Source organism: Coenobita brevimanus, chromosome 108, assembly GCF_032717465.1.
Source record: "Coenobita brevimanus isolate Jiangsu-jjx chromosome 108, ASM3271746v2, whole genome shotgun sequence".
Lineage (NCBI taxonomy): Eukaryota > Metazoa > Arthropoda > Malacostraca > Decapoda > Coenobitidae > Coenobita > Coenobita brevimanus.
Window position 1 is genome coordinate 5392088 of NC_137061.1, and position 25928 is coordinate 5418015.

General features: G+C 41.8%; 1 protein-coding gene across 1 annotated transcript in view; it reads right to left on the bottom strand.

Moving 5' to 3' along the window:
• LOC145416941 (serine-protein kinase ATM-like) overlaps positions 1-25928 on the bottom strand; it is a 505436-nt gene that overhangs the window by 111312 nt on the left and 368196 nt on the right. Inside the window, exon 37 of the mRNA XM_080285796.1 lies at positions 8919-8975. Coding sequence (XP_080141922.1) covers positions 8919-8975 — 57 coding nt within the window. The remainder of the gene's footprint in view (positions 1-8918; positions 8976-25928) is intronic.

The window sequence follows — 25928 nt, forward strand, 5'->3', positions numbered from 1 at the left end:
ACCAGTAGAAGTCTGGGTATTATGCATAAGTTAGTTAGTTTTATACATACTGGTATGTTGTTTTTTGTGTAATTAGGAAAAATGATTTTACTGCACTGTGTATAAAATAACGGGAGCAGAAGGTCTGTTTCATTATAAAGTCGTTGCCTTATTCTATATTGAAAATATTTGTTTATGCATATTTGTTATGATGAAAATGTACAAATCTATCTATCTATGTATAGCCTGATGCCCTAATCCCGCAGAGGGTGGCCGCAGACAAAATGCCTCCAAGTCGCTCTGCCATAGCCTGTACAAATCAAAGGAAAGAGTCATAGTGGTAAGTATTTCCAATTATGGACAGTACGTAAATAACTATGTACAGTACTTTGTTCATAATATTTTTTTTTTTTTTTTTTTTTTTAGTAGTACTTGTAGTGGTAGTAGCAATGGTAGTATGTGTAGTAGATGTGGTGGTAATAGTAGTAGATGTAGTTGTGGTAGTTGTAGTAATAGTAGTAGTCGTACTTGTCGTAGTAGTAGTAGTTGTAGTAGTAGTAGTCGTAGTAGTCGTAGTCGTAGTAGTGGTAGTAGTTGTAACAGTGGTAGTTGTAGTAGTATTAGTAGTAATAATAGTATTATTTGTAGCAGTTGTAATACCCAGACTTCTAGTCACACAGCAGTGCCAGAATCGAGCGACAATGCAAGCCAAACATACATCTTCATGTGTGTGTGTGTGTGTGTGTGTCTGTGTATTTACCTATTTGAAGTATACAGGAATTGAGCAATGCTCGTGTTGTCCTGTCTCCATATCCACATTTATCTAGTCTACTTTTACACATACGAATGTTTATCTCCTGCACCACCTTTTTGTCTAAGTCGTTACAAATATTTATGTATTTACCTAAAATACCTAATTGTGATATACACGAAATGTGCTATGCTCGTTGGTTCCCGTCGCTGTTTCTCAGTAAGTCAAATTTAGCTTTAAACTCATTTATGTTTTTAGATTGGATGACCTCTTTATCCAGGTTATTCCATAAGTCTATACTTCTGAAAGGAAAGCTATATTTCTTGATATCCTTCAAGCAGCTAGACTTTTTCAATTTCATTCCGTGTCCTCTTGTTACTCTCTTATCCCATACAAACAGGTCTTCTCGGTCAATTTTGTCTACTCCTATCATGGTCCTAAACACTGCAATCATGTCTCCCCTCTTTCTCCTTTCTTCTAAGGAAGGCAAATCCAGCTTTTCCAGCCTCTCTCTGTATGACAGATCTGCCAAACTGGGGACCATCTTGGTTGCTGTTCTTTGTATTCTCTCAATCTTGTTTATATCTTTCTTTTTGTGTGGGGACCACACTACCGCTGCATATTCCAACCTGGGGCAGAACATGGCCACTATCAATTTTTTCATCATCTCCTCATCCATATAATGAAATGCTACTCTTATGTTAGTCAAGAGTTTATACGTCTCCCTAACTATCTTGTTAATGTGTTTTTCAGGTGACAAGCTATCTTGGACCAGCACTCTCAAATCTTTCTCTTCTCTCATTTTTGTGATTAATTCATTACCCAACAAATAATTCTGTGATGGCCTCCTGGTACTTTTACCCATTTCCAATATTTTACATTTCCTTACATTAAATTTCATTTCCCACATCCGGCTCCAATCATGTATCCTATCCAGATCCTCCTGCAGCCTTTTACAATCCTCCTCAACCTCTACCTTCCTCAATATTTTTACATCATCAGCAAACAGACTTGCATAACTGTTCATTCCATCTACCATATCATTTATGTAAATCAGGAACATTACTGGCTCCAACACCGAGCCCTGAGGGACTCCACTTGTTACTTCCCTCCATCCAGACATCCTATCCTTTATTACTGTCCACATTTGTCTGTCTCTCAAAAAGTCTTTCATCCATTCCAGGAGTTTCCCCTTCAGTCCTCCTATATATTCTAGTTTCCACGTTAGTCTTTCATGAGGTACCTTGTCGAAGGCCTTCTCTAAGTCTAAGTACACACAATCCACCCAACCATCTCTCTCCTGTACCAAGTCAATCGCTCTTGAGTAAAAACTCAACAAGTTGGAAACACATGACCTTCCACTTCTGAATCCAAACTGGCATTCAGCCAAAATATTCATCTCTTCTAGATATTTTATCCAATATCTGTCAGGATTCTCTCACACAATTTTGTGACCATGCTGGTTAGAGACACTGATCTATAATTCAGGGGTTCTTTCCTGTTTCCTCCCTTATAAATTGGTACCACATTTGCCCTCTTCCATTCTGGTGGCACTTTCCCCTCTTCCAGAGAACACACGATTAGACTGTGAATTTTATTTGCCAGTTGTTTTCTGCATTCCTTCAGTACCCAATTAGAAATTACATCAGGTCCTGGGGCTTTCCTTACATCTTGAGTTTCCAGTAATTTATACACTTCCTGTACCTCCACTTTTATATCTTTTATCACCAGGACATTTCTAATCACTCCCTCCCTTTCCACAAACTCTTTTTCATTAGTGAAAACCGATTGGAAACATTTGTTCATTATTTCAGCTTGCATTGCTGCATCTTTATAGACCTCTCCTCTTACTTCCTTCGTTTTTGTTTCAATTTTCCATTAACAAATCTATAAAACAGTTTAGGTTCATCCTTGCATTTGTCTATTATACCTTTTTCAAAATTCCTTTCTTCTTCTCTACGTATTCTTGTGTATTCATTTCTAGTTCTTTTATATTCTTCCTTCGTTCTGTTGTTACCCGTCTTTCTCCAGTTGTTCCACACCTTATCTCTCTCTTTTTTTGCTATCATACACCTTCTATTAAACCACTCCATTTTCCTGTTTTCTTTCCCCTTTACTCTTGGTACAAATTTTTCCACTCCCAATTATAGAGGTCTAGACAGATATCCCACTTCCTCTGTATCTCTCGTTTCTCTGAATTTTCTCCAATCCGCATTTTCAAAAAATTTTCTCAATCCTGTAAAATTTGCTTTCCCAAAGTTGTATCTTCCCTGCCTGTGAAGCTCGTCTCTTGGCTCCACGTTCCCTATTATCATCTGGAACTCAATGACCACATGATCACTTTTTCCTATAGAACAGAAATATTTCAATGATTCTATTACAGTACATCGGGTTCTTTGGTAAACAGTAAATCTAACCTTGCTGGTGTGTCCTCACCTCGGAACCGTGTCTCTTCTTTGACCTACTGCGTCATCAAATTATTCATTATTATACTTAATAATATAGTGCCCCACGAATCTTCGTTGCCTCCTGAGTCCCATTCCTCCCAGTTCACCTCTTTACAGTTAAAGTCACCCACCAAAATTATATTGTTGCTTTTCTCAATTATTTTTTGTAAATAACTAGCCATATCTGACAACATCTCATGGTATTCGTCATCATTCCATGCTCTCGTCTTAAGGGGAACATACACTACCGCCATATCTCTTTTGCTATTCTCTCCAGTCTCTAATTTCATATATATCACTTCACCCCTGCCTTCTCCCATTTCCACGGTATCTACATTTATGTTGTTCTTCACCGCTATCAGCACTCCTCCTACCGTTTTTTTTTTTTTCTGTCTCTTCTCCACAGTTTGTATTTACCATCTCCCATATGAACATCAGTATCTTTTCTTAATTTAGTCTCTACAAAGCACATGACATCAGGTTCATCTTCTCTCAATATATCGTTAATTTCAAGCCTTCCCGATATTAAACCATCAACATTAGTATATCTATCTATCTATCTATAGCCCGACACCCTAATCCCGCAAAGGGTGGCCGCAGACAAAACGCCTCCAAGTCACTCTGTCACCCACCATTTGACTACCCTCCCCCCAACTCACCCCCCCCCTCCCTCATATACCTCTCAACTCCATCCCTCCACCTCATCCTCGGTCTACCCCTCTCTCTCCCTCCCTCCACCTCACCTACATACATCCTCTTAGTCAGGCCTTCATTCTCTATTCTCTCCACATGTCCAAACCACCTCAGTGTATTTCTCCTAATCTTTTCAACCACATCCACATCTACCCCACAACGTTCCTTCACTTCTTCATTCGTCAACCTGTCCCTCCACGTCACTCCACATGCTCCTCTCAAGTAACTCATTTCCACTGCTCTCACTCTTGACTTGTTCCCCTCTTGCAAGGTCCACGCCTCGCTTCCATACGTCAGGGTAGGGATCACAATACCATCATGCAGTGACTTCTTAACTTCCATACTCACCTCCCTATTTCTCATCACGGCTTTCAGTGTACCAACAACCTTTCTTCCCTGCTGTACCCTTTCACGTACTTCATCCCCCAAAGTTCCATCCTTACTCATCACACTACCCAAGTACTTGAATGCACTCACATTCTCCATATCCTCACCATCCAACCTCAATGCACACTCTGTGACTTCATTCCTCTCAAACACCATAACTTTACTTTTGTTTACATTAACTTTCAGCTTCCTCCTCCTACACACAGTCCCAAATTCATTCACCAAACCTTGCAACTCCCATTCATCTTCACTCAACAATACTGTATCATCAGCAAACAGCAACACCGGAAGCTTCCAAATCTCACCCTCATTCATTAGGGCTACCCTCACATCCACTGCCCTACCTTGCACCTCCTTTACAACCCCATCCATATACATATTAAACAGCCATGGAGACATCACATAACCCTGTTTCAGTCCCACAATGAGATCAAAGAACTCACTCAGCTCACCATCCACTCGCACCGTAGCCCTAGCTCCCTCGTACATACTCTTCACAGCACTCAACAATTTCCCCTCCACTCCATATATTCTTAATACCTTCCACATACCTTGCCTATCTATTCTGTCATAAGCTTTCTCCAAGTCCATGAAGGCAGCATACACTTTCCTTCCCTTCTCTAGATACTTCTCCACTAAACATCTTAGAACAAATATCTGATCTACACACTCTTTTCCCTTCCTAAATCCCCCTTGTTCTTCTCCAACTAGCTCCTCTGTCATATGACTAACCGTATCAATGAGTATTCTACTATATATTTTACCAGTCACACTAAGAAGGCAAATACCCCTATGGTTACCACATACTTCTCTCTCCCCTTTTCCTTTGTACAGAGGAACAATTATACCTGATTTCCAGTCCCCTGGAACCCTTCCCTCTTCCCAAGCCAATCTACACAACTTCCATATCCACTCCACAACAATCTCACCCCCATACCTAAGCATTTTACCACACACTCCATCAATTCCTGGGGCCTTTCCCAGCTTAATCTTCATCATCGCTTCCACTACTTCCGACCTACTGATCTCTTCCTCCCTCCTCTCATCTCTTCTTCTCCCAGCCATTCCCCAACCACTTATACTCACACTGCTCTCACTCTCTACATTCAACAAATCCTCAAAGTGCTCCTTCCATCTCCTCAATTTCTCTCTCTTCTCCACCAACAATCTATTATTCCTATCTTTCACTCCCCTACTATTTCCCCTTTCACACTGCCTTACTTTCTTTACCTCCTTCCAAAACAATTTCTTACTCTCCCTCCATTTCACACTCAGATTCCTCCCAAACTCTTCATCCACTTTCTTCTTACTCTCCTTCACCAGTCTCTTAACCTCCCTTCTCCTGCTCACATATACCTCTCTCTTCTCTCTCTCATCTTCTCCCCTACCTCTACTCGCCAACCATTCACCATATGCCTTCTTTTGTTCCACAGCTCGTTTCACCTCATCATTCCACCATGCTGTCCCTTGCACACCCTTGCATCTCCTCCTCACTCCACAAACCGCCTCACACGTTGCGCTTATCTCTTCTGTGAATATCTTACATACGTCTTCCACCCCTTCCATCTGCTCTAGCTCATACCTTCCCAATCTTTCTTCCACTATGCTCTTATACTCTGTCATTTTCTCACTATCTTGCAATTTCTCCACTCTTCTCACAGGAGCTGCTTCCTCCTGTCTTCCCTTTCGTCTCCTCAACCACTTTCTTTGCAGCTCTACCTTGGCCATCACTAAGTGATGGTCCGAGACTCCATTCCCCCACCCTCTCCACACTCTTGCATCCAACACTTGTCTTCTCATTAGCTCATCCACACACACGTAGTCTATCATTGCCTTTTGTTCAACAAGTTCACCATCCATCCTCCTCATTATTCTCCATGTATACTGGTGGATCATCTTATGCCGAAAGTAGGTGTTGGCTATTGCCAACCCCTTACCAGCACAGATGTCCACCAAAGCACTACCATTCCCATGTACTTCAGCTGGCACACCCCACTGACCAACCACTCCATCCACTCGTACATTCCCAACTTTGCCATTCATGTCTCCAATCAACAGCACTCTCTTGCTCCTCTCAAACTTGTCCATACATGCTTCTACTCTCGCCCAAAACTCATCTTTCACTTTTGCCACTCGATCCTCTGTTGGAGCATACACACATACAATCGCCCATGCTTGTATACCTACTTTCATCCTCACCCATACAATCCTTGCACCCACTGTTCCATACTCTCTTATATTCTCCTTCCACTTCTTGCTTATCATCAGACATACTCCCTCTCTTGCCCTCTCATTCTCACTGACTCCCACACATATACAGTACCTACACCATATTCCCATTCTCTCATCCTTTCACCTTTCCATTTAGTTTCAGTCAATCCACATATATCCACTTTTGCATCCTCAAGCACCTGGACAATCTCTCTCTCTTTCACTTCATCATTCACTCCTCTCAAATTCCATTAGTATATACCACCTTCAAATTATTTTTGATATTTTTTATACCCTCTTCTCTCCTTCTCTCCGTCGGTACCACTTCCTCAATTTCTGATCTTTCATAGCCATCCCCCTTAGTTTCCTTCACTTCTATTTCCATACATATCACTTCCTTACTTTCATACCCATCACTCTTCAAAAAAAAGTATTACATTCTTCCTCTGTACTCTTATCATTTTTTTCCTTTACTTGTTCCTTCAATGATTTTAAAACTTCTCTTTCTTCTTCATTCAAATCTTTTCTTATTATAATATTTTCCATCCCTGCCTCATTGCGTAATTTCCAGGTCACTTTAAGTATATCATTTACTACACTTTCTGATGACAACTTGATTCTCATTGGTCTTGTTTCCCCTTTCTTATACGGCCCTATCCTCCTTTCTTCCTCAATTTCTTTTACCCACCTGTCTCCTTCGGGATCAATCTTGCCTAATATTCCTCTCAACAGGTTTGTGTCTCTCTCGAGTCTCACGGATCTAACCTTTTCTTCCTCCCCCGTTTCCAAATATTACCACACATCTGTTCCTTTCTACAGTTTCTCTCACTATTTTATCTTTTCTCTTCAGTACTTTCACTACATTTTCTTCCATTTTTTTCTTGTTCATTTCCCTTTCTTCCTGGATGATTTCTCTTAAGCTGACCACTTCTTTCTGTTCTTCTTCTACGTGTGCCCACTTTGCCTTATGCTCTTCTAATACACTACTCATCTTCTCCGTTTTATTAGTACTCTCTTCTAGTTTTCTCCTCAATTAGATATTTTCACACTTCAAATTCCTGATCTCCTCATTCGCTGTCTCATTGGACTGGATCAGACTCTGTATAGTAATCTCCGTATTTTCAGACACGTCCTTTAACACTAGATTCTCCACTTTCCTTTCATGTTCCCTAATCCTCATAATCAATGTTTTAACCAGATCCATGACATTAGTATTTCTATCAAATCCTGGAAATTCGAGTCCCTCAATGTTTACATTATCGGCCATGTTTGAGATTGGTTACAGTACCAAAAACAGCAGTTACCGAAAATACTACAAACATTCATGTATACTCTTGCCAATAAATCTTTACATTTTTGGTAGCCTATATTAACTTACAGTATTTTAAACTTAAAACAAGACCATAGGAGACAGGACAAACATAATTCCAATAACTACTTAAGGTTTGCAGCGGTGGCTGGGCCTGTGAGCAGTCAAGAGACGTCCGTTCACTGTGGCTGTTCGCTAGTGTGTGTGTGTTTGTGCGTGTGTGTGTGTGTGTGTGTGTGTGTGTGTGTGTGTGTGTGTGTGTGTGTGTGTGTGTGTGTGTGTGTGTGAGAGAGAGAGAGAGAGAGAGAGAGAGGGAAAATTTTTCACATAAATAGTGTTTGTGGTGGATTTTGGTCTTCTGCAAGTGTTATTGAAGTGTTATTATTGTGGAGGGCTTGTCTAAGCCTTAGTTGTGGCACTGAACCTCTACCACGCATACAGACACCAGCAAAAAAACAACAAAAATTGCCCCCATTCCCCACTCGCTCACTCTCCCTACACACATTTCACGGACCATTTGATGAAATCAGCTTGAAGTGAAAGGATTGGTGAGTATTGTGACACTTTATTTTTTATAAATGGTTAAGTATTAACTGACATATGAAGGTTTAAAAACAGACTATTTTCACAATTTCTCTTGGGAATGCCTGGCTGTGGGAAGGGTTTGCAGGAACATCTGTCAGATGGGATGGGTTAATAAAGGGCTGTTTTAATGGTACAACAGAGTATTTAACAAAATGAATCAGCAATTTACTGAGGATCAAGAGGGGGGGGGGAAGCGACAGTGAGAACTTAGTGTATACCAGCTTCGCTGTAACTACTACAGTACCAACACAAAATACAGCTCCTAAACAAGCCACTGTGACCTCATTATTGACCCCCCACACCACAATACGCTCATCTATCTCATGCACCATTCTATCACAACACAAACAACCCATCAGCATAACCTCAACAAAAGACTTCTTGGTGTGATCATTTGAACTGCCCAGTATCTGTAAGTCCATGATAAGCCAGAGGTTGGAAGGAGGAGGGGGATCAATCCCACTGAAATTTTCAAGTACTGCAATACAACCTCATAAATATAATGTAACTTACTATCCCTCTGCGACTTCTTGTGATTCGCTGACCATCAACTCACTCAGGTAGACACTGAGAAAACGGAACAACCCAAGAGATCGCAGTTCCTTAACCACACCTGCAAAATCAATACATTATGCAATGGTTATAAAATACTGGTGGATATACAGAATATACGTACAGTATATACATATATACCGTATATATATATAGAGAGAGAGAGAGAGAGAGAGAGAGAGAGAGTAATAAAGGTGCTCCAATCGGATTGAGCTGGTGAAGGTTTATATCGAAGGGATGGTTGGGGTTTATTGCTCACGTAATGCCACTCAGGGATGAGTGAGGCTGGTCACTCTCATCTTAAATGCCAGGACCAACTTTCCTAGCCCCGGGCTGCTACGCTCCTCATGGGGCAACGTAGGATTAGATGATGGATGATATATATATATATATATAAATATATATATACAGGTAAGCCCTTAATTCACGCGAACTTTCTTCACGCGATTTCGGTTATCCACGAATTATTCATACAATAATTAAAACATAAAATTATAGTATTCAAATAAATAATTTTAATATACAAGAGAAATAAATAAAATATAAAAATGCCTATCTGCTGCCCATGTGCATACATATATATGTGTGTGTGTGTGTGTGTGTGTGGGAGGTCGGTCTACCACGCACCACACAGTCAGTTTGAATCCGACGGTCGAACTATGCATGACTTGCGAATCGTTATTTGTGGCTTATTTTTCTGCCTTCCAGTGATTGCTTGCCTTGTCTGCCAACATGGGGTCTAAGCGTAGTGCTAGTGATGCATGTGGTAACACACCAAAACAGACTCATAAAGTGATGTTGCTGACAGAGAAAGTTAAAGTGTTGGACAAACTTAAGGGAGGAATGTCAGCGACAGTTCTCCGTCAGGACAATTCCCCGTCATTTATTTACATACCAGTTTATTTAGCAAGTACAGTGCACTAGTTTTTTACTTATATGAGTTATTAAATCACCCTGAAAATTAGTTATTAAAGTATTAATTATTATAATCAATAATAAGTATATTTATGGAATGACAGGGAATCGTCCATGTTTTGATGGTGGATTGACTTCATGGTGAATTGTCTCTGAACCGTGTGTTTGGGGTGAGTCAACTGTTCTTACAATAAAGAAGACAGAACGTCGCATATGGGAGTCAGTGAGGGCTAGTGCAACAGACAGTGCTAAAGTGTCTCCACCTACGCCTGTGAACTGGCTCGGAACCGTATGCTTGGGGTGAATGAGTCAACTGTTTGGACAATAAAGAAGGCAGAATGTAGCATATGGGAGGCAGTGAGGGTTTGTGCACCAGACTGCTGAAGTGTCTCCACCTACACCTGTGCTTGTCAGGTTTCAGTGTAAAATTTCTTATATTTTTGTTGTTTTTCATACTTTATGCTAGTTTATAAGGTGTATGTAGTGCATAAACAGTATTATTCAGATGTAATATACTTAGTAGACATGCGTAATTATAAGCACACAAGGGCAGAATGTATACGTGAATTTACCACATACGCGAAGGGTCTGGGAACGTAACTCTCGCGTGAATTAAGGGCTTACCTGTATATATATATATATATATATATACACAGTATATATATACAGTATATATCTATCTATCTATAGCCCGACGCCCTAATCCAGCAAAGGGTGGCCGCAGACAAAACGCCTCCAAGTCACTCTGTCACCCACCATTTGACTACCCTCCCCCCAACTCACCCCCCCCTCCCTCATATACCTCTCAACTCCATCCCTCCACCTCATCCTCGGTCTACCCCTCCCTCTCCCTCCCTCCACCTCACCTACATACACCCTCTTAGTCAGTCTTTCATTCTCTATTCTCTCCACATGTCCAAACCACCTCAGTGTATTTCTCCTAATCTTCTCAACCACATCCACATCTACCCCACAGCGTTCCTTCACGTCTTCATTCGTCAACCTGTCCCTCCACGTCACTCCACATGCTCCTCTCAAGTAACTCATTTCCACTGCTCTCACTCTTGACTTGTTCCCCTCTTGCAAGGTCCACGCCTCGCTTCCATATGTCAGGGTAGGGATCACAATACCATCATGCAGTGGGGGCGCTCACCATCCACTCATTCGATGTAGTGCTGCTCTTGGGTGTCTGCTCTTTCCCCTCCTCCATCCATCTTTCCTTCCATCCTCTTCTGTCTTTCCTTCATTCTTTCCTCGTCCTTCTGCCTACGGGTGACTTTACATTCCCTCTTCTGTTTTTCTTTCCTTCATTCTTTCCTCCTCCTCCTGCCTGTGGGTGACTCTACACTGAGTGACAAGCCAAATGGTTTCTTGTACACCAGGAAACCATTTACTACGCTGGGTGGTAACCATATAACCAAATTATGGCGCCTGGTGGTTTAGTGGGTAATTATGGCGCTCCAATCAGATTGAGCCAGTGAAGGTTTATATCCAAAGGATGGTTGGGGTTTATTGCTCACGTAATGCCACTCAGGGATGAGTGAGGCTGGTCACTGTCATCTTAAATGCCATGACCAACTTGCCTAGCCCCAGGCTCCTACGCTCCTCATGGGGCAAAGTAGGACTGGATGATGGATGGATGGATATATAGATAGATAGATAGATAGATGGATATAGATAGATAGATAGATATAGATATATATAGATCTATCTATCTATATCTATCTACCTATCTATCTATCTATCTATATATATATACAGTACAGAGAGAGAGAGAGAAATCTATCTATCTATGTATCTATCTATCTATATACTGTACACTGAGTGACAAGCCAAATGGTTTCCTGTACACCAGGAAACCATTTACTAAGCTGGGTGGTAACCATATAACCAAATTTTGGCGCCTGGTGGTTTAGTGGGTAATTATGGCGCTCTAATCGGACTGAGCTTGTGAAGGTTTATATCCAAGGGATGGTTGGGGTTTATTGCTCATGTAATGCCACTCACGGATGAGTGAGGCTGGTCACTCTCATCTTAAAGGTCAGGACCAACTTGCCTAGCCACAGTTTCATACGTTCTTCATGGGGCAACATAGGATTGGATGATGGTACGATGGATGGTTGGATATACAGTAATCTCTGTACTATCCGGATGCCCACTTTCCAGACACCCCACTTACCGGACATTGTGGGCCTGGACCTTCGGAACCCAAAAATGGCCAAAAAAAGAAAAAAATTCCCCCCAAATTGGAATTTTTTCCCATTCATAATTTGAAATTGCCGCGTGGTGCTGAACAGCTGTTTACACCACAGCGCCTTCACCCCTTCCATCCTCCCCCCTCCCCCCTCCTCTGTCAAGGTTGCCATTTGGTATTTTTCATTACCAAATGTGGGCCAATTTGGTGTTGAAAAATTCGTTTGGTAATGACTCAGAATAATGCATTACCAAACAGATTTTTCACATGTATGAGGATACACAGGATGGAGATGGTGGATTGTCTGCTCTCTCTGATTAATCTGCTAGCCTACATAGCATGAAAATAATCAACATGCTGTTAATTATAAGGAGAGTGATTACATGTATATCCACTTGCATATATAATTAGTGAAGAATAAATGCTAGCTTTACAAATTTGGTAATGAAAAGTTAAATTTGGTAATGAAAATTGAGGAGTTTGGTAATGTGGCCAAGTTCTGATCTGGCAATCCTGCTCCTCCCTCACCACCAGTTACTGCCTAACTGTCACCATGAGTGGATGCTTATCACAATGGATGTCGCACATGATCGTTTTGGTGAATAAACAGTGAATAAACTGCAATATCTCACCACTAGATCACATAGGAATTTACAGTGTTGTGCAGTGTTAAGAAAGTAGAATTTAGAGTCCTAAGTGTGGAGTGCAAAGTGGTGGTTGAAACTGGCGTGGTGCAATTAAGAACAGAATATGCAGTGTTAAACAATTATAACTCACAGTGCAAAGAATTAAGTGTAACACAACACCGGATTACTGTACGTGCTTCAAGAGCATTTTCACAACTACCAGAGCCTTAGAGGAGGTGGCCACAGACGTGCTGTAAGTAGCCTGTACACTGCCAAGTCTATCCATCTATATACCTAGGCTGCTTCCCCCAAGGAAAGGGAGGTAGCCGAGACAGGACGACACACTCCCAATTTACTCATCCATTCAAACACATTCATTTGCATCATAGCCCCAAAGGGGAGAAGGGACAGATCCTCACCGCACCACACCGCACGAGGGTCAACTGCGCAGTGCAATCAGTGACATCCGCAGCAGGGCAGAAGAGCTGGTTTACCTCTGTCACATCATAATAGACCCATCCCCTGCCAAGTATTTTCCATATTTCTAATTCCTCATTCTCTGGTTCCTTTTCATTTATTTCATTCTTCATGTCCATTATTGGAGTGAATTGGGTCTTAAATAGGTTTAAATAGGTGCTATGCATGTCCGGTAGGGAGTCATTTAGGTGGCTTTCAAAGTTAGGCTGGGTTAGGGTCATAAGTACCAGTCGAGCAGACAGAGGCCCATTTTCCGGACAGGACCACTTGCCGGACATGCCTTTGGCTCTATTATATCGGATAGTGGAGGGATTACTATACATATATATGTACATACTGTATATTGATGGATAGACAGATATAGGTATAAAAGAACCACATTGTTTGTATCTTTATTTGTTTGTCCTTCAATCATGCCCAAACCAAGGGCCAGAGACCCTCAGACCCATATACATTTTGAATCAGGGTGATCCGAGGACAGTTTTAAGTGAGTCAAAACTCAGATTTGTGTCATCTGAGACCAATGGTAGAGTGTTTGCTGGGTACCCCTGCAGCCAAATTTTTAGCATGGAGACTCACATGACCGTCAGTTCGGACACAGGCTATGTGAGGCTGACCTCCAAGGTCATTTGAGGTCACAGGTTATACACGCTTGAACAACTGGAACCAGCAGCCAAATTTTTGGCATGGAGACTCACATGACCTCCAGTCTGGACAAAGGCTGTGACACCTCCAAGGTCATTTCAGGTCACTGGTAATAAACAAGTGCACACAAATACTATGCATTAGTCTGAGAAAGTTGAAATAAAAGTTCCTGGACCTCTTCCAATCCCTCTTCAAAAGCACAAGATGAACAGCCACAGAAACAATTATGTTCCCAGCTCAATCTGAAGAAAATTAACAACTGGCAAAATACAGTGAACACCTTATCTCAACCAGTGCGTGTTTCTGATACTTTGATTTTTCAGCTATGTATCCATCAAACTTTGGGAAGATACTTGTGTCTGTGCCTGTGCACAGTCTTTCTGGAGTAGAAAGAGAGACTGAAGAAGAAAAAATGGGATTAGTGTACCGACGCTGCTAGTATATTTTAACCTATACGTACTGGGTATGTAAGGAATCCCTCGATTATCCTTCATACTAGATCCAAAGGTATGACCGCATACGGGCAATGTCCGGATACAGAGCATGGAAGCATATATTCCCTTCTCATATCCTCTGACTAATGCAAGAAAGCCTTGGTTCAATCACGCTTGTTCTAATGCTGTCCGCAACAAGGAGAGGGCCTATCAAAAGTACCGGAGCCAACCCACCCTTGAATCACATCTTTTTTATGTTTCTGTCCAGAATCGTGCTAAGGCTGTTCTTCACTCTGCTATAAAAAATTTCATCCGAACTAAATGCTCTCAACTCTCCAACTCGAATTCTTCCCGCTCCTTCTGGCACCTTGCCAAAAAGCTTTCTAACAATTTTACCTCATCATCCTTCCCTCCTCTTTTCTATTCTGATGGCCCTGTAGCAATTTCTTCTACTGATAAAGCAGATCTCTTCACTCAGACTTTCTCCTCCAATTCCACCTTAGACGATTCTGATGCTGTTCCTCCATCACTTCCCCCCTCTGACTTCCTCATGACTGACATTTTCTTCAGCTGATGTATTTTCTGCCATCACTGGCCTCAATACTAACAAGGCCTGATGGAGTCCCTCCTGTTGTCCTCAAGAACTGTGCTTTTGTGTTTACACCGTGCCTAGGTAAACTCTTTCGCATTTGTCTGTCAACTTGTACCTTTCCTTTTTGCTAGAAGTTTGCTCTCATTCAGTCAGTCTCAAAGAAAGGTGACCATTCCCAACCCTCTAACTATCATTCAATTGCTTCAACATCCTGTGTCTCAAAAGTTTTCGAGTCAATTCTTAACAGAAAAATTATAAAGCATCTTTCCTATCACAACCATCTTTCTGACTGTCAGTATGGGTTCTGTCATGGGTACTCCACTGGCAATTTTCTCACCTACCTTTCAGACTCCTGGTCATCTTCCTTTTGGGACTTTGATGAAAGCTTTGCCATTGCACTTGACATCTCAAAGCTTTCGATCGAGTCTGGCATAAATCTTTAATTTCCAAATTACGCTCTTACGGTTTCTATTCTTCTATCTGTGTCTTCATTTATAGCTTCCTTTCTTGTCGTTCTATAGTCGCTGTTGTAGACGGCCATCGTTCTTCTCCTAGATCTATCAACAGTGGTGTTCCTCAGGGCTCTGTCCTATCACCAACTCTCTTCCGTTTATTCATCAATGACCTTCTAAGCTGTACATCTAACCCTATCCACTCATACACTGATGATTCTACCCATCACCTTTCCATTCGGCTCCTGCAACGTCCATCACAGCAGTTACTTCAACAAACAAGGGATGAGGCAATGGCACACCTAATGTCTGACTTGACTCGTATCTCTGACTGGGGTGAAAATAATCTTATTGTTTTTAATGCACCAAAAACTCAGTTTTTACAACTATCAACCCGTCAAAATCTTCCACAGGAGTACCCACTAATGTTTAATAATATCCAGCTCAATCCTGCATCATCCTTGAATATGCTTGGGGTTTCATTCACTTGGGACTTATCTTGGAAAGATCACATTGCATCTCTTGTAAAATCTGCTTCCACGAGACTGGGTGTGCTAAGCCGACTCCTTACCTTCTTTACCCCTGCACAGTTGTTGACTTTATGCATGGGTTTTATTCGCCCCTGTTTAAAGTACAACTCTCATGTGTGGGGAGGCTCCCCACATACAGCTCTTCTCAATAGGGTGGAGTCAAAGGCTTTTCGTCTTATTAACTCTCCTCCTCTTACTGGCTCCCTTCAACCTCTGTCTCTTTGCCACACTGTTGCATCTTTATCTCTTTTCTATCATTACTTCCATGGTCACTGCTCCTCTGAAATGTCTGCTTGCATCCCTTGTCGTCTATGAAGGGTGGTAGCACCCGTCTAGCAACAAACTCTCATCCCTTTTCTGTCCAACTCTCTAACACAAGAGTTAACCGTTACTCCTAGTCCTTCATTTATGCAACAGGTCAACTCTGGAACTGTCTCCCTCTGTCTGTATTTCCTACTTCCTATGATCTCCAGTTTTTCAAACGCTGTGTGTCCAGGGATCTCAAAATGAACGGATCTTGAATTTGGCTCTCTTTTATATTGTTTTTGTTTTTTCTTGGAAGGAATGGTTTGTGGGCTCCTGGCCTTTGGTTCCTTCTTTTTTGCATTTTAAAAAATATATATATCCTCTATTGTACCTATACCCTACCTATACCCATATCCAACCTACAGTATATGTACAGTATCCCTCCTAATTCTGGCAGTGTTCTGCAGTCTTTTGGCTGTTTATAGACATCAAAACACATGTTGCATTATGCAATACAATTCTAAACACTAAGAAAACAATGCATAAACCAAAAAAACAAACAAAACTACCAATATGCACAATACCTCTCCTAATTTTGGCAGTATTCTGTAGTATTTTGGCTCCTCTTAGACATCAAAACACACTGGAATAAGCAATCCTAAACACTAAGAAAACAAAGCACAAACACAAACAAACAAACAAACAAAAAACTACCAATATTTACAGTACCCCTCCTAATTTTGGCAGGTATGAGGTCTTCTGGCTGTTTTTAGACATCAAAGCACACATTGGAATATGCAATATAATCTTAACCAATAAGAAAAACAACAACAACAACACTACCAATATGCACAGTACACTTCCTAATTTTTGCAGTGTTGTCAGCTGTACCTATACACCGAAACACACATGTGAATATCTAATGTAATGACAGGCACTAAGAATGCAATGCATAATCAACAAAAGGTAACAAAAAAAATCAATGAAGATGACGGCTGTAGTATTTTTAACCCTTTCATGCACTGACTCCAATCGAGTCATTAAATACCATCTTGTACAATGCACCATGATGCACATCGTGTCACACAAAGGAGGACACAAATTTCCCACCGGTGTCATATATATTTTTTTTTTTTTTTACCCGATTCGTGTCATGGTGCCCTTTACAGGTCGTTAAACGATCTAACGACTCAAACCACCTGCACCTCAGATGGTTAAGTTTCTCAGGAATTTAAAATGTTTCTGAGGCAGCAAAAATAATGGTGACTCCATGGCACAAAGAAAAAATTTTCACTGCCAAATTTGCCTTCGGAAACTGGTTATATTGGTATAAATTGTACATATCATCTTTGCTGGTGTTAATACTGTAAGACAAGCTTATGGAAACACAGAAAACTGATGAGTAAAGTACAAAAAAACAGTGAGAATGAGCCTGTTGGAGAGTAAAATATACCTTCAAATAATTTCCCCACATTCCGGTGCAAAATTTTGCCTGCACCATGCAAAAGCGAAGCTTATGTCTAGATGCAGAATTTAATGAGCTTTCTCGTGGTGTTTTTGGAATTCTGATACAGCCAATAGTATTTGAATAAATCACAAAAAAATGGCGACGCATGGGTGGGGGAAGACTGAGGGACAGGGAAGGGAGACTAGGCAGGCAGTGGTGAACATGGGGAGGGATGAAGGATGGACAGAGGGAGGGTGGGGGTTGGAATGGGGGGAAGCGAGAGATGCCAGGGGACTTTCACCATTCAGAGAGGGGACAAATGGGTGCTTCTCCTCTGTTGGTGGGTTAGGCTCTGTGTTACTCCTCCGAGGGCGATACATTACCATTGATCCGGCCGGCCAGGGAATTTTCACCATTTGGTAAGAACCCGTACAGCCATTTTAGCTCAGCTTGTGGGTTATGCTCTGTTTTCCTTGCATGCTGCTAGAATGTTACTGGTGACCAGGGTGGCCGGGGGATTTCGCCCATACGGTAGGGATCCGTACAGCCAATCTCGCTCAGCTTATGGGATATGCTCTGTCTTCCTCGCACGCTGCCAATATGTTACTGGTGATCGGGGTCGCCGGGTGATTTCAATCATACAGTAAGGATCTGTACAGCCATTCTCACTCAGCTTGTGGGTTACGGTCAATTACCCATGAGTGGACAGGGAGGCTGGTGAGCCACAAAACAGATTTCTTTTTTATTTTGTTGGCCGGCCGGCCGCTGAAGCCAGAACTTTTATGTTTGGTTACATACAAATAAGTCGATATGGTTATAACAGAGCCACGGCCTAATGAACGGATATGGAGTATGACCAGATCCAGACTGTTCAGATAATAGAGGGATTAATTATATATATAATATACATACATAAATACATTATATATATATATATATATATATATATATATATATATATATATATATATATCATCCATCCCTCATCCAATCCAGTGTTGCCCCATGTGGGGTGTAGGAGCCCAGGGCTAGGCAGTTAGTCCCGACAATTAAGATGAGAATGACCAGCCTCACGCATCCCTGAGTGGCATTACGTGAGCAATCAACCCCAACCACTCCTTGGATAGAAACCTTCACCGGCTCAATCTGACTGGAGCACAATAATTACCCACTAAACCATCAGGCACCATAATTTGGTTATATGGTTACCACCCAGCAGAGTAAATGGTTTCCTAGTGTACAGGAAACCTTTTGGCTTGTCACTCAGTGTAGAGTCACCCACAGGCAGAAAGAAGAGGAAAGAATAAAGGAAAGAAAGACAGAAGAGAGAGTGTAAAGTCACCTGTAGGCATAAGGACAAGGAAAGAATGAAGGAAAGAAAGACAGAAGAGGATGGAAGGAATGAAGGCTGGAGGAGAGGAAAGGGAAGACACCAGAGAGCAGCACTACATCGAGTGAGTGGATGGTGAGTGCCCCCACCTACCACCAATATATACTGTGTATATATATATATATATATATATATATATATATATACAGTGCTCATCAGAAGTATCGAGCGCCTTGCGTCCCTCCTACGAAACAAACCTTTCAACACTGAAAAAACATGTAAATAATGCTTTATATTTACCTTTAACGCTTGGTAGGGTATCCTTTATGCTTCTTCACGGACCTGAGACGTCGTGGAAATGAAAGGGCGAGGTTTCTCAGGTGCTGGGGTGGTATTTTTGCCCAGGATTCACGAATGGCAGAGAGCTCACATCCTTCCCTTGGAGATTCTTCTTGACGAGATACCAGAGGTTTTCTATCGGGTTGAGGTCTGGGCTATTGCCTGGCCAGTCTTTCATGAAGGAGACCTCGCAGTCACGAAGCCAGTTGGTGACCGATTTGGCTTTATGAGCAGGTGCACCGTCCTGCTTAAACACTCGTGCACCAGTGAGCTCAAAGGACTCAGGTAAATGATCACAAAGAAGCTCCAGGTAAATGTCCTGATTCACTCTGCAGTTCTTGGTAAGCACAACAAGCTTCCCCAAACCTTTCCCAGAGAAACAACCCCATACCATAAGTGAATCAGGGTGTTTAACTGTGTTCTCCACGTAACGGGGGTCAAGCAGGTCACTACCTTTGCGCCGGTACACGCGCGCTCCTTGATTACAGGTAACACTAAACATTGCCTCATCAGACCACAACACTGACAATGATTGGTCCTCACCCCAGTTAAGGTACTTGTTAGCAAAGGCAAGCCTATGAAGTCGCTGGTTCTTGGTGAGAAGAGGCTTTCTCACATGCCTGTGACTTGTGTAACCAAGTTCATGGACTCTTCGAGACACCGTGCACACTGAAACCTCACCAAACACTTCCGGGTTGCTCTCCTTAATTTTCCTCGCACTCACACGAGGATTAGACTCCACTGCATATTTTTACACATTAACAGACCTCGGGTAAGTTTTCCTGGGCCTACCAGACCGTGGTTTCTTTGTATGAATGTCACCAATATTTTCCACTCAAAAACGGGCACACCACCTCCGCATTGTCGATCGAGCCACACCAACCAAATCACTAATTTCCTTCGTGGGGTGGCCTGCCTCCTTTAGAGCAATGATCTGGGATATGATTTCACTCAAAAGTTCACGGGTATGGGCCATAACAAAGTGGCGAAAGCCAAAATACTGTGGGACACTAGGTAAAAAATGGTGCAAGAAGAGAGGGAGGAGCGGCGGAGTTCCTCTCTCTCACGCAGCCCATAGGCAACTGAGACGGGAGCCAACCAGCACACAGTAAGGCCTCAAGCTGCCGTGCTGTCATATTAGCGGCCCAAACATCTGGCTTAATTTTTAGTACCAAAAAAGGGTGATTCTTTTTTTCCCAAAAGTATTGCGCGCCCTGACATAGGCGCTCGATACTTCTGATGACCACTGTATGTATATATACGGGGTGACCCAGAAAAAACTCCCACATTTCAAACGTAAATGAAAAAAAAAAGAGTTAAAGATAATCAAAATATTATTTGCACACATGAAATTTCATTCAATACAGTTTTTATTCATCATATTTTAAGGATGACATCCTCCAAATGGTGGCCGTCATTGTCTATACATGCATGGAGGTGATTTCTGAAGGCTGCCATGTCTCGATGGGTCATGTCGGGTGGAACCGCGGCTATCTCCTGCTGAATAGCAACCTTAAGGGCTTCAAGAGTTTGGGGTCAATGAGTATACACTCAGCACACACAGCTCGGAGATCACTGCAAGTGCCGAGGGAAATGTTTCCGGATCGGGTCATCTCGTTGTCTGGTGATGTTGGGTGACCAGACCGTTCCCCTGACCTCTCCACTTGTGATTTTTTCTGTGGGGCTACCTTAAATCACGAGTGTATACTCATCGACCCCAAACTCTTGAAGCCCGTAAGGTTGCTATTCACCAAGAGATAGCCGCTGTTCCACCTGATATGACCCATCGAGCCATGGAAGCTTTCAGAAATTGCCTCCATGTGTGTATAGACAATGACAACCACCATTTGGAGGATGTAATCTTTAACACATGCTGAATAAAAACTGTATTGAATGAAGTTTCTTATGTACAAATAATAATTTGATTATCTTTAACCATTTTTTTTTCATTTACCTTTGAAATGTGGGAGGTTTTTCTGGGTCACCCTGAATATATATATGTATATATATATATATATATATATATATATATATACAGTATATATATACCCCTGAGGGTAGTTTTTTTTTTTTCAAGAATACTCCCTCAGTATCCCTGATTCTCGTAAAAGGCGAGTAAAAGGGTTGGCGGAGGGTTAGTGCCCCTCCCCGGAAAACAACTAACTAAAAAAACAAACAATAAGCCTCAGACAAGGACTGACCAAACGATGACGACCAAGGACCGGACAAAGGACATGGTTATCGGAACGTGGAATGTAAGGAGAGCAAATGATGAGGTGAAAGAGAGAGAGATTGTCCAGGTGCTTGAGGGTGAGAAAGTGGATGTACTATGTGGAATAACTGAAACAAAATGGAGAGGAGAAAGTGTGAGAGAATGGGAGTATGGATGGGGTATATGTGCAGGAGTAGGTGAGAATCAGAGGGCAAAGGAAGGAGTATGTATAGTTGTGAGTAAAAGATGGAAGAAGAGCATAAGACAGTATGGATCACTTGGGTCAAGGATTGTGTGGGTAAAGTTGAAAGCTGGAATACAAATGTGGGCGATTGTGTGTGTGTATGCGCCAACGCAAGATCGTGCTAGAAGAGTGAGAGAAGAGTTCTGGACAAATATAGAAGTGTGCATGGAAAAGTTTGGAAGGAATGAGAGAGTGTTTTTGATCGGTGATATGAATGGTAAAGTTGGGAATGTGAAGGTGGATGGAATAGTTGGTGAGTGGGGTGTGCCTGCTGAGATAGATGAGAATGGGAGTGCGTTAGTGGACATTTGTGCTGGGAGGGGGTTGGTGATAGCCAATACCCTCTTCAGGCATAAAATGATCCACAGGTATACATGGCGAGTGATGAGAAGGGTGGGTGGTGAACTGAATGAAAGGAAGGCAATGATTGATTATGTGTGTGTCGATGAAAGGATGCGAAGATGTGTAATGGATGCAAGAGCTTATAGAGGTTGGGGGAGTGGACTTTCTGACCACTACTTGGTGGTGGCCAGAATTAGAGTTCAAGTAAGATGGAGAAATAGACGAAGGGAAAGACGAGAGGAAGGAGTAGTTGCAAGGAGAGTGGAAAGGTTACAAGAGGATGAGAAAAACGCAGAGTATAAGAGAGAAGTGGAGGAATGATTGGGCAAATATGAATTGAAGCAGATGGGAGACGTGGAAGGTGTGTGTAGGATATTTACAGAAGAAATATGTGCATCATGTGATGTGGTGTGTGGAAGGAAGAGAAGACGGAGGGGGGTGCAAGGAACAGCATGGTGGACTGAAGAGGTGAAGCAGGCTGTGGCACAAAAGAAGAAAGCATACAATGAATGGATGAGAAATAGGGGCGTGGAAGAAGCTGAGAGGCAGAAGAGAGAGTTATATGTAGAAAGAAAGAGAGAGGTGAAAAGATTAGTAAGAGAGAGTAAGAAGAGAGTGGATGAGGAATTTGGAAGGAATTTGAGTGTAAAGTGGAGGGACTGTAAGAAAATGTTCTGGAAAGAAGTGAAAAGAGTAAGACAGGGTGGCAGTGAAGTTAGCAGGGGAGTGAAAGATAAAAATGGTAGATTACTAGTGGAGAAGGGAGAAAAAGTGAGCAGATGGAGAGAACACTTTAAGGAATTGTTGAACATAGAGGATGGAAGTAATGCGAGTATAAGTGGCTGGAGAATGGCTGGGAGGAGGAGGGAGGTGAGAAGACAGGAAGAAATCAGTAGGATAGAAGTTGTGGAAACAATGAAGAAAGTTAAATTGGGGAAAGCCCCAGGAATTGATGGAGTGTGTGGTGAAATCCTGAAACATGGGGGAGAGATAGTAGTAGAATGGATGTGGAAGATGTGCAGATTGGCCTGGGAGGAAGGCAGAGTCCCGGAGGATTGGAAGTCAGGTATAATTATTCCCTTGTACAAAAGAAAAGGGGAAAAAGAAGTGTGTGGTAATCATAGGGGTATTTGTCTTCTTAGTATAAAAGGAAAAGTGTATGGTAGGATACTTAGTGACAGAGTTAGAGAAAGAACAGAGAAATTAGTTGGAGAAGAACAGGGAGGCTTTAGGAAGGGAAGAGGTTGTGTAGATCAGATATTCTTTATTAGATCTCTAGTGGAAAAGTTTCTAGAGAAGGGAAAGAAGTTGTATGCGGCTTTCATGAATTTGGAGAAAGCATATGACAGGGTGGATAGACAAGGATTGTGGAAAGTGTTAAGAATATATGGAGTAGAGGGGAAGTTGTTGAATGCTGTGAAGAGTATGTACGATGGTGCGAAGGCTGCAGTGCGTGTGGATGGTGAACTAAGTGAATTTTTCTCTTTGAAAGTTGGGTTGAAACAGGGATGTGTCTCCATGGTTGTTTAATCTGTACATGGATGGGGTAATAAAAGAGGTACAAGGTGGGGTAGTGGATGTTGGAATGGCCCTGGTGAGAAAGGATAGTGTTTGGAAACTCCCTGTACTGTTGTTAGCAGATGATACTGTGTTGTTGAGTGAAGATGAAGGGGAGCTGCAAGGCTTGGTGGATGAGTTTGGGAGAGTGTAAGAAACGGAATCTAAAGGTGAATGTAGGGAAGAGTAAAGTGATGGTCTTTGAGAGAGGTGAAGTCAGTGAATGTACAGCGAGGTTGGATGGTGAGGAATTGGAAAATGTGAGCACGTTTAAGTACTTGGGTAGTGTGATGAGTAAGGATGGAGGTTTGGAGGGTGAAGTGCTTGAAAGGGTACAGCAGAGAAGAAAGGTTGCTGGTTCTCTGAAAGCAGTGATAAGAAGCAGGGAAGTGAGCATGGAAGTGAAAAAGTTACTACATGACAGTATTGTGATACCAACTCTAACGTATGGAAGTGAAGCTTGGACGTTGTTGGAAGGACACAAGTCAAGAGTGAGAGCAGTAGAAATGAGTTATTTAAGAGAAGCCTGTGGAGTCACATGGAGAGACAGCCTGACAAATGAGGATATAAAGGAGCATTGTGGTGTGGATGTGGATGTGATGGGAAGCGTTATGAGGAACACACTGAGGTGGTTTGGCCATGTGGAGAGAATGGAGGGTGAAAGACTGACGAAGAGAGTGTATGTGAGTGAGGTGGAGGGGGGAAGAGGGAGGGGGAGGCCGAGGATGAGATGGAGGGATGGGGTGGAGAGGTATAGGAGTGAGGGGAGTCTGAGTTGGGAGCAGGGCAGTGAAATGGCGGGGGACAGGGCGACTTGGAGGCAATTTGTTTGTGGCCACCCCAAACGGGATTGAGGCGTCTGGCAATAGATAGATAGATAGACAGATATATATATATAATGTATATATATATATATATATATATATAATGTATATATATATATATATATATATATATATATATATATATATATATATATATATATATATATATATATATATATATATATATATATATATATATATACATATATATATATATATATATATATATATATATATATATATATATATTACAGTGAAATTTCAAATTTCGATGGACATGTGTACCTAAAAATCACCGCGAAATTCAAATCATCGAAATTTAAACTGAACTTCTTTTGGGAAAAATTGGTTTGGGTCCGGGGCCTCCAAACCTAACTACCTACAATCATGATTTTTTGCCCACACCTGTGTACACTTTATGAACTATAACCATTTACGACGCTGGGTGGTAACCATATAACCGAACCATACGTGCTCCCTACGTGTGAACAAGTGGGATGGTGGAGGGTTGGTGCCCCTCCCTGTAAAACAACTAACTCAGTGTCAAATGGCCACCCTTTGCGGGATTATGGTGTCTGGCAATAGATAGATAGATAGACAGAATTGTAGTTAAGTAACTGAAGTTCTGCATTGTATTGCCATAGTGTTAGCAAGTGTACACTTGGTGTATTTCTGCCCTTTCCTGTATTGCCGTTTCTCCTTTGTCTGCGAAGATTTAGATGTGCCAGGCTGCTCTAGTCTATTACAACTGCTACCCAAAGAACCATTCTTGCTTCCCATTGTGAAAAAGGTAAGTTGCAACGAAAATACAAAGAAAATACATACAACTAAATTGCAGTGAAATGCATGTCCACATATGGTTAGGATCATACTTTTTCTTATAATTTTCCTTCAGTTCTAGCATTTTGGTTCGCATCAAAAATATTATCTTTGCTTGTTTAGGTTGGAGTCTGGCCCTGAGAGCACATGTTACATATGATATTAGGTTAGGTTCATACATTTTCTCATGATTTTCCTTCACTTCTAGAATTCTGGTTTGTATAAAAAATATTACCTTTTTTTGTTTTGGTTGGAGTCTGGCCCTGAGAGCATCGAAATTCGCGAATTTGCATCGAAAAGTAAGGAAGGCAGACCACTCCAAAATGCATCAAAATTTGATTCATTGAATTCTAAACTGTCGAAATTTGAGATTTTACTGTATATATATATATATATATATATATATATCATCATCAGCCATATGAGTATCCACTGCAGGACCGGCCTATCCCGACCGAAGTCGGGACAATACAGCCAATGTATCTCTACTAAGTGGCTTAGGCTGTCTGGTAGAGATTGTATGTAGGTGAGAAGTGCTTGTAAGTGTAATTGTAGTGTTGGAGTGGCTTTGGATGTGTGTAGTCAGTGAACCAAGTGTAATCAGCCCACGCAAGCCGACTGGGTGCAAGCATACTTTATAGTAAGCGACTCCTGGTTCAACCAACCACAGCACCCTTTGTGTCCCCTAATGCAGTACGTGGCCGGGTGAACACTCCCAAAGTTTATGACCCTGGCTCACCTGTGTACGAAATGCACACTGTACCACAGAGGCTCCATATATATATATAT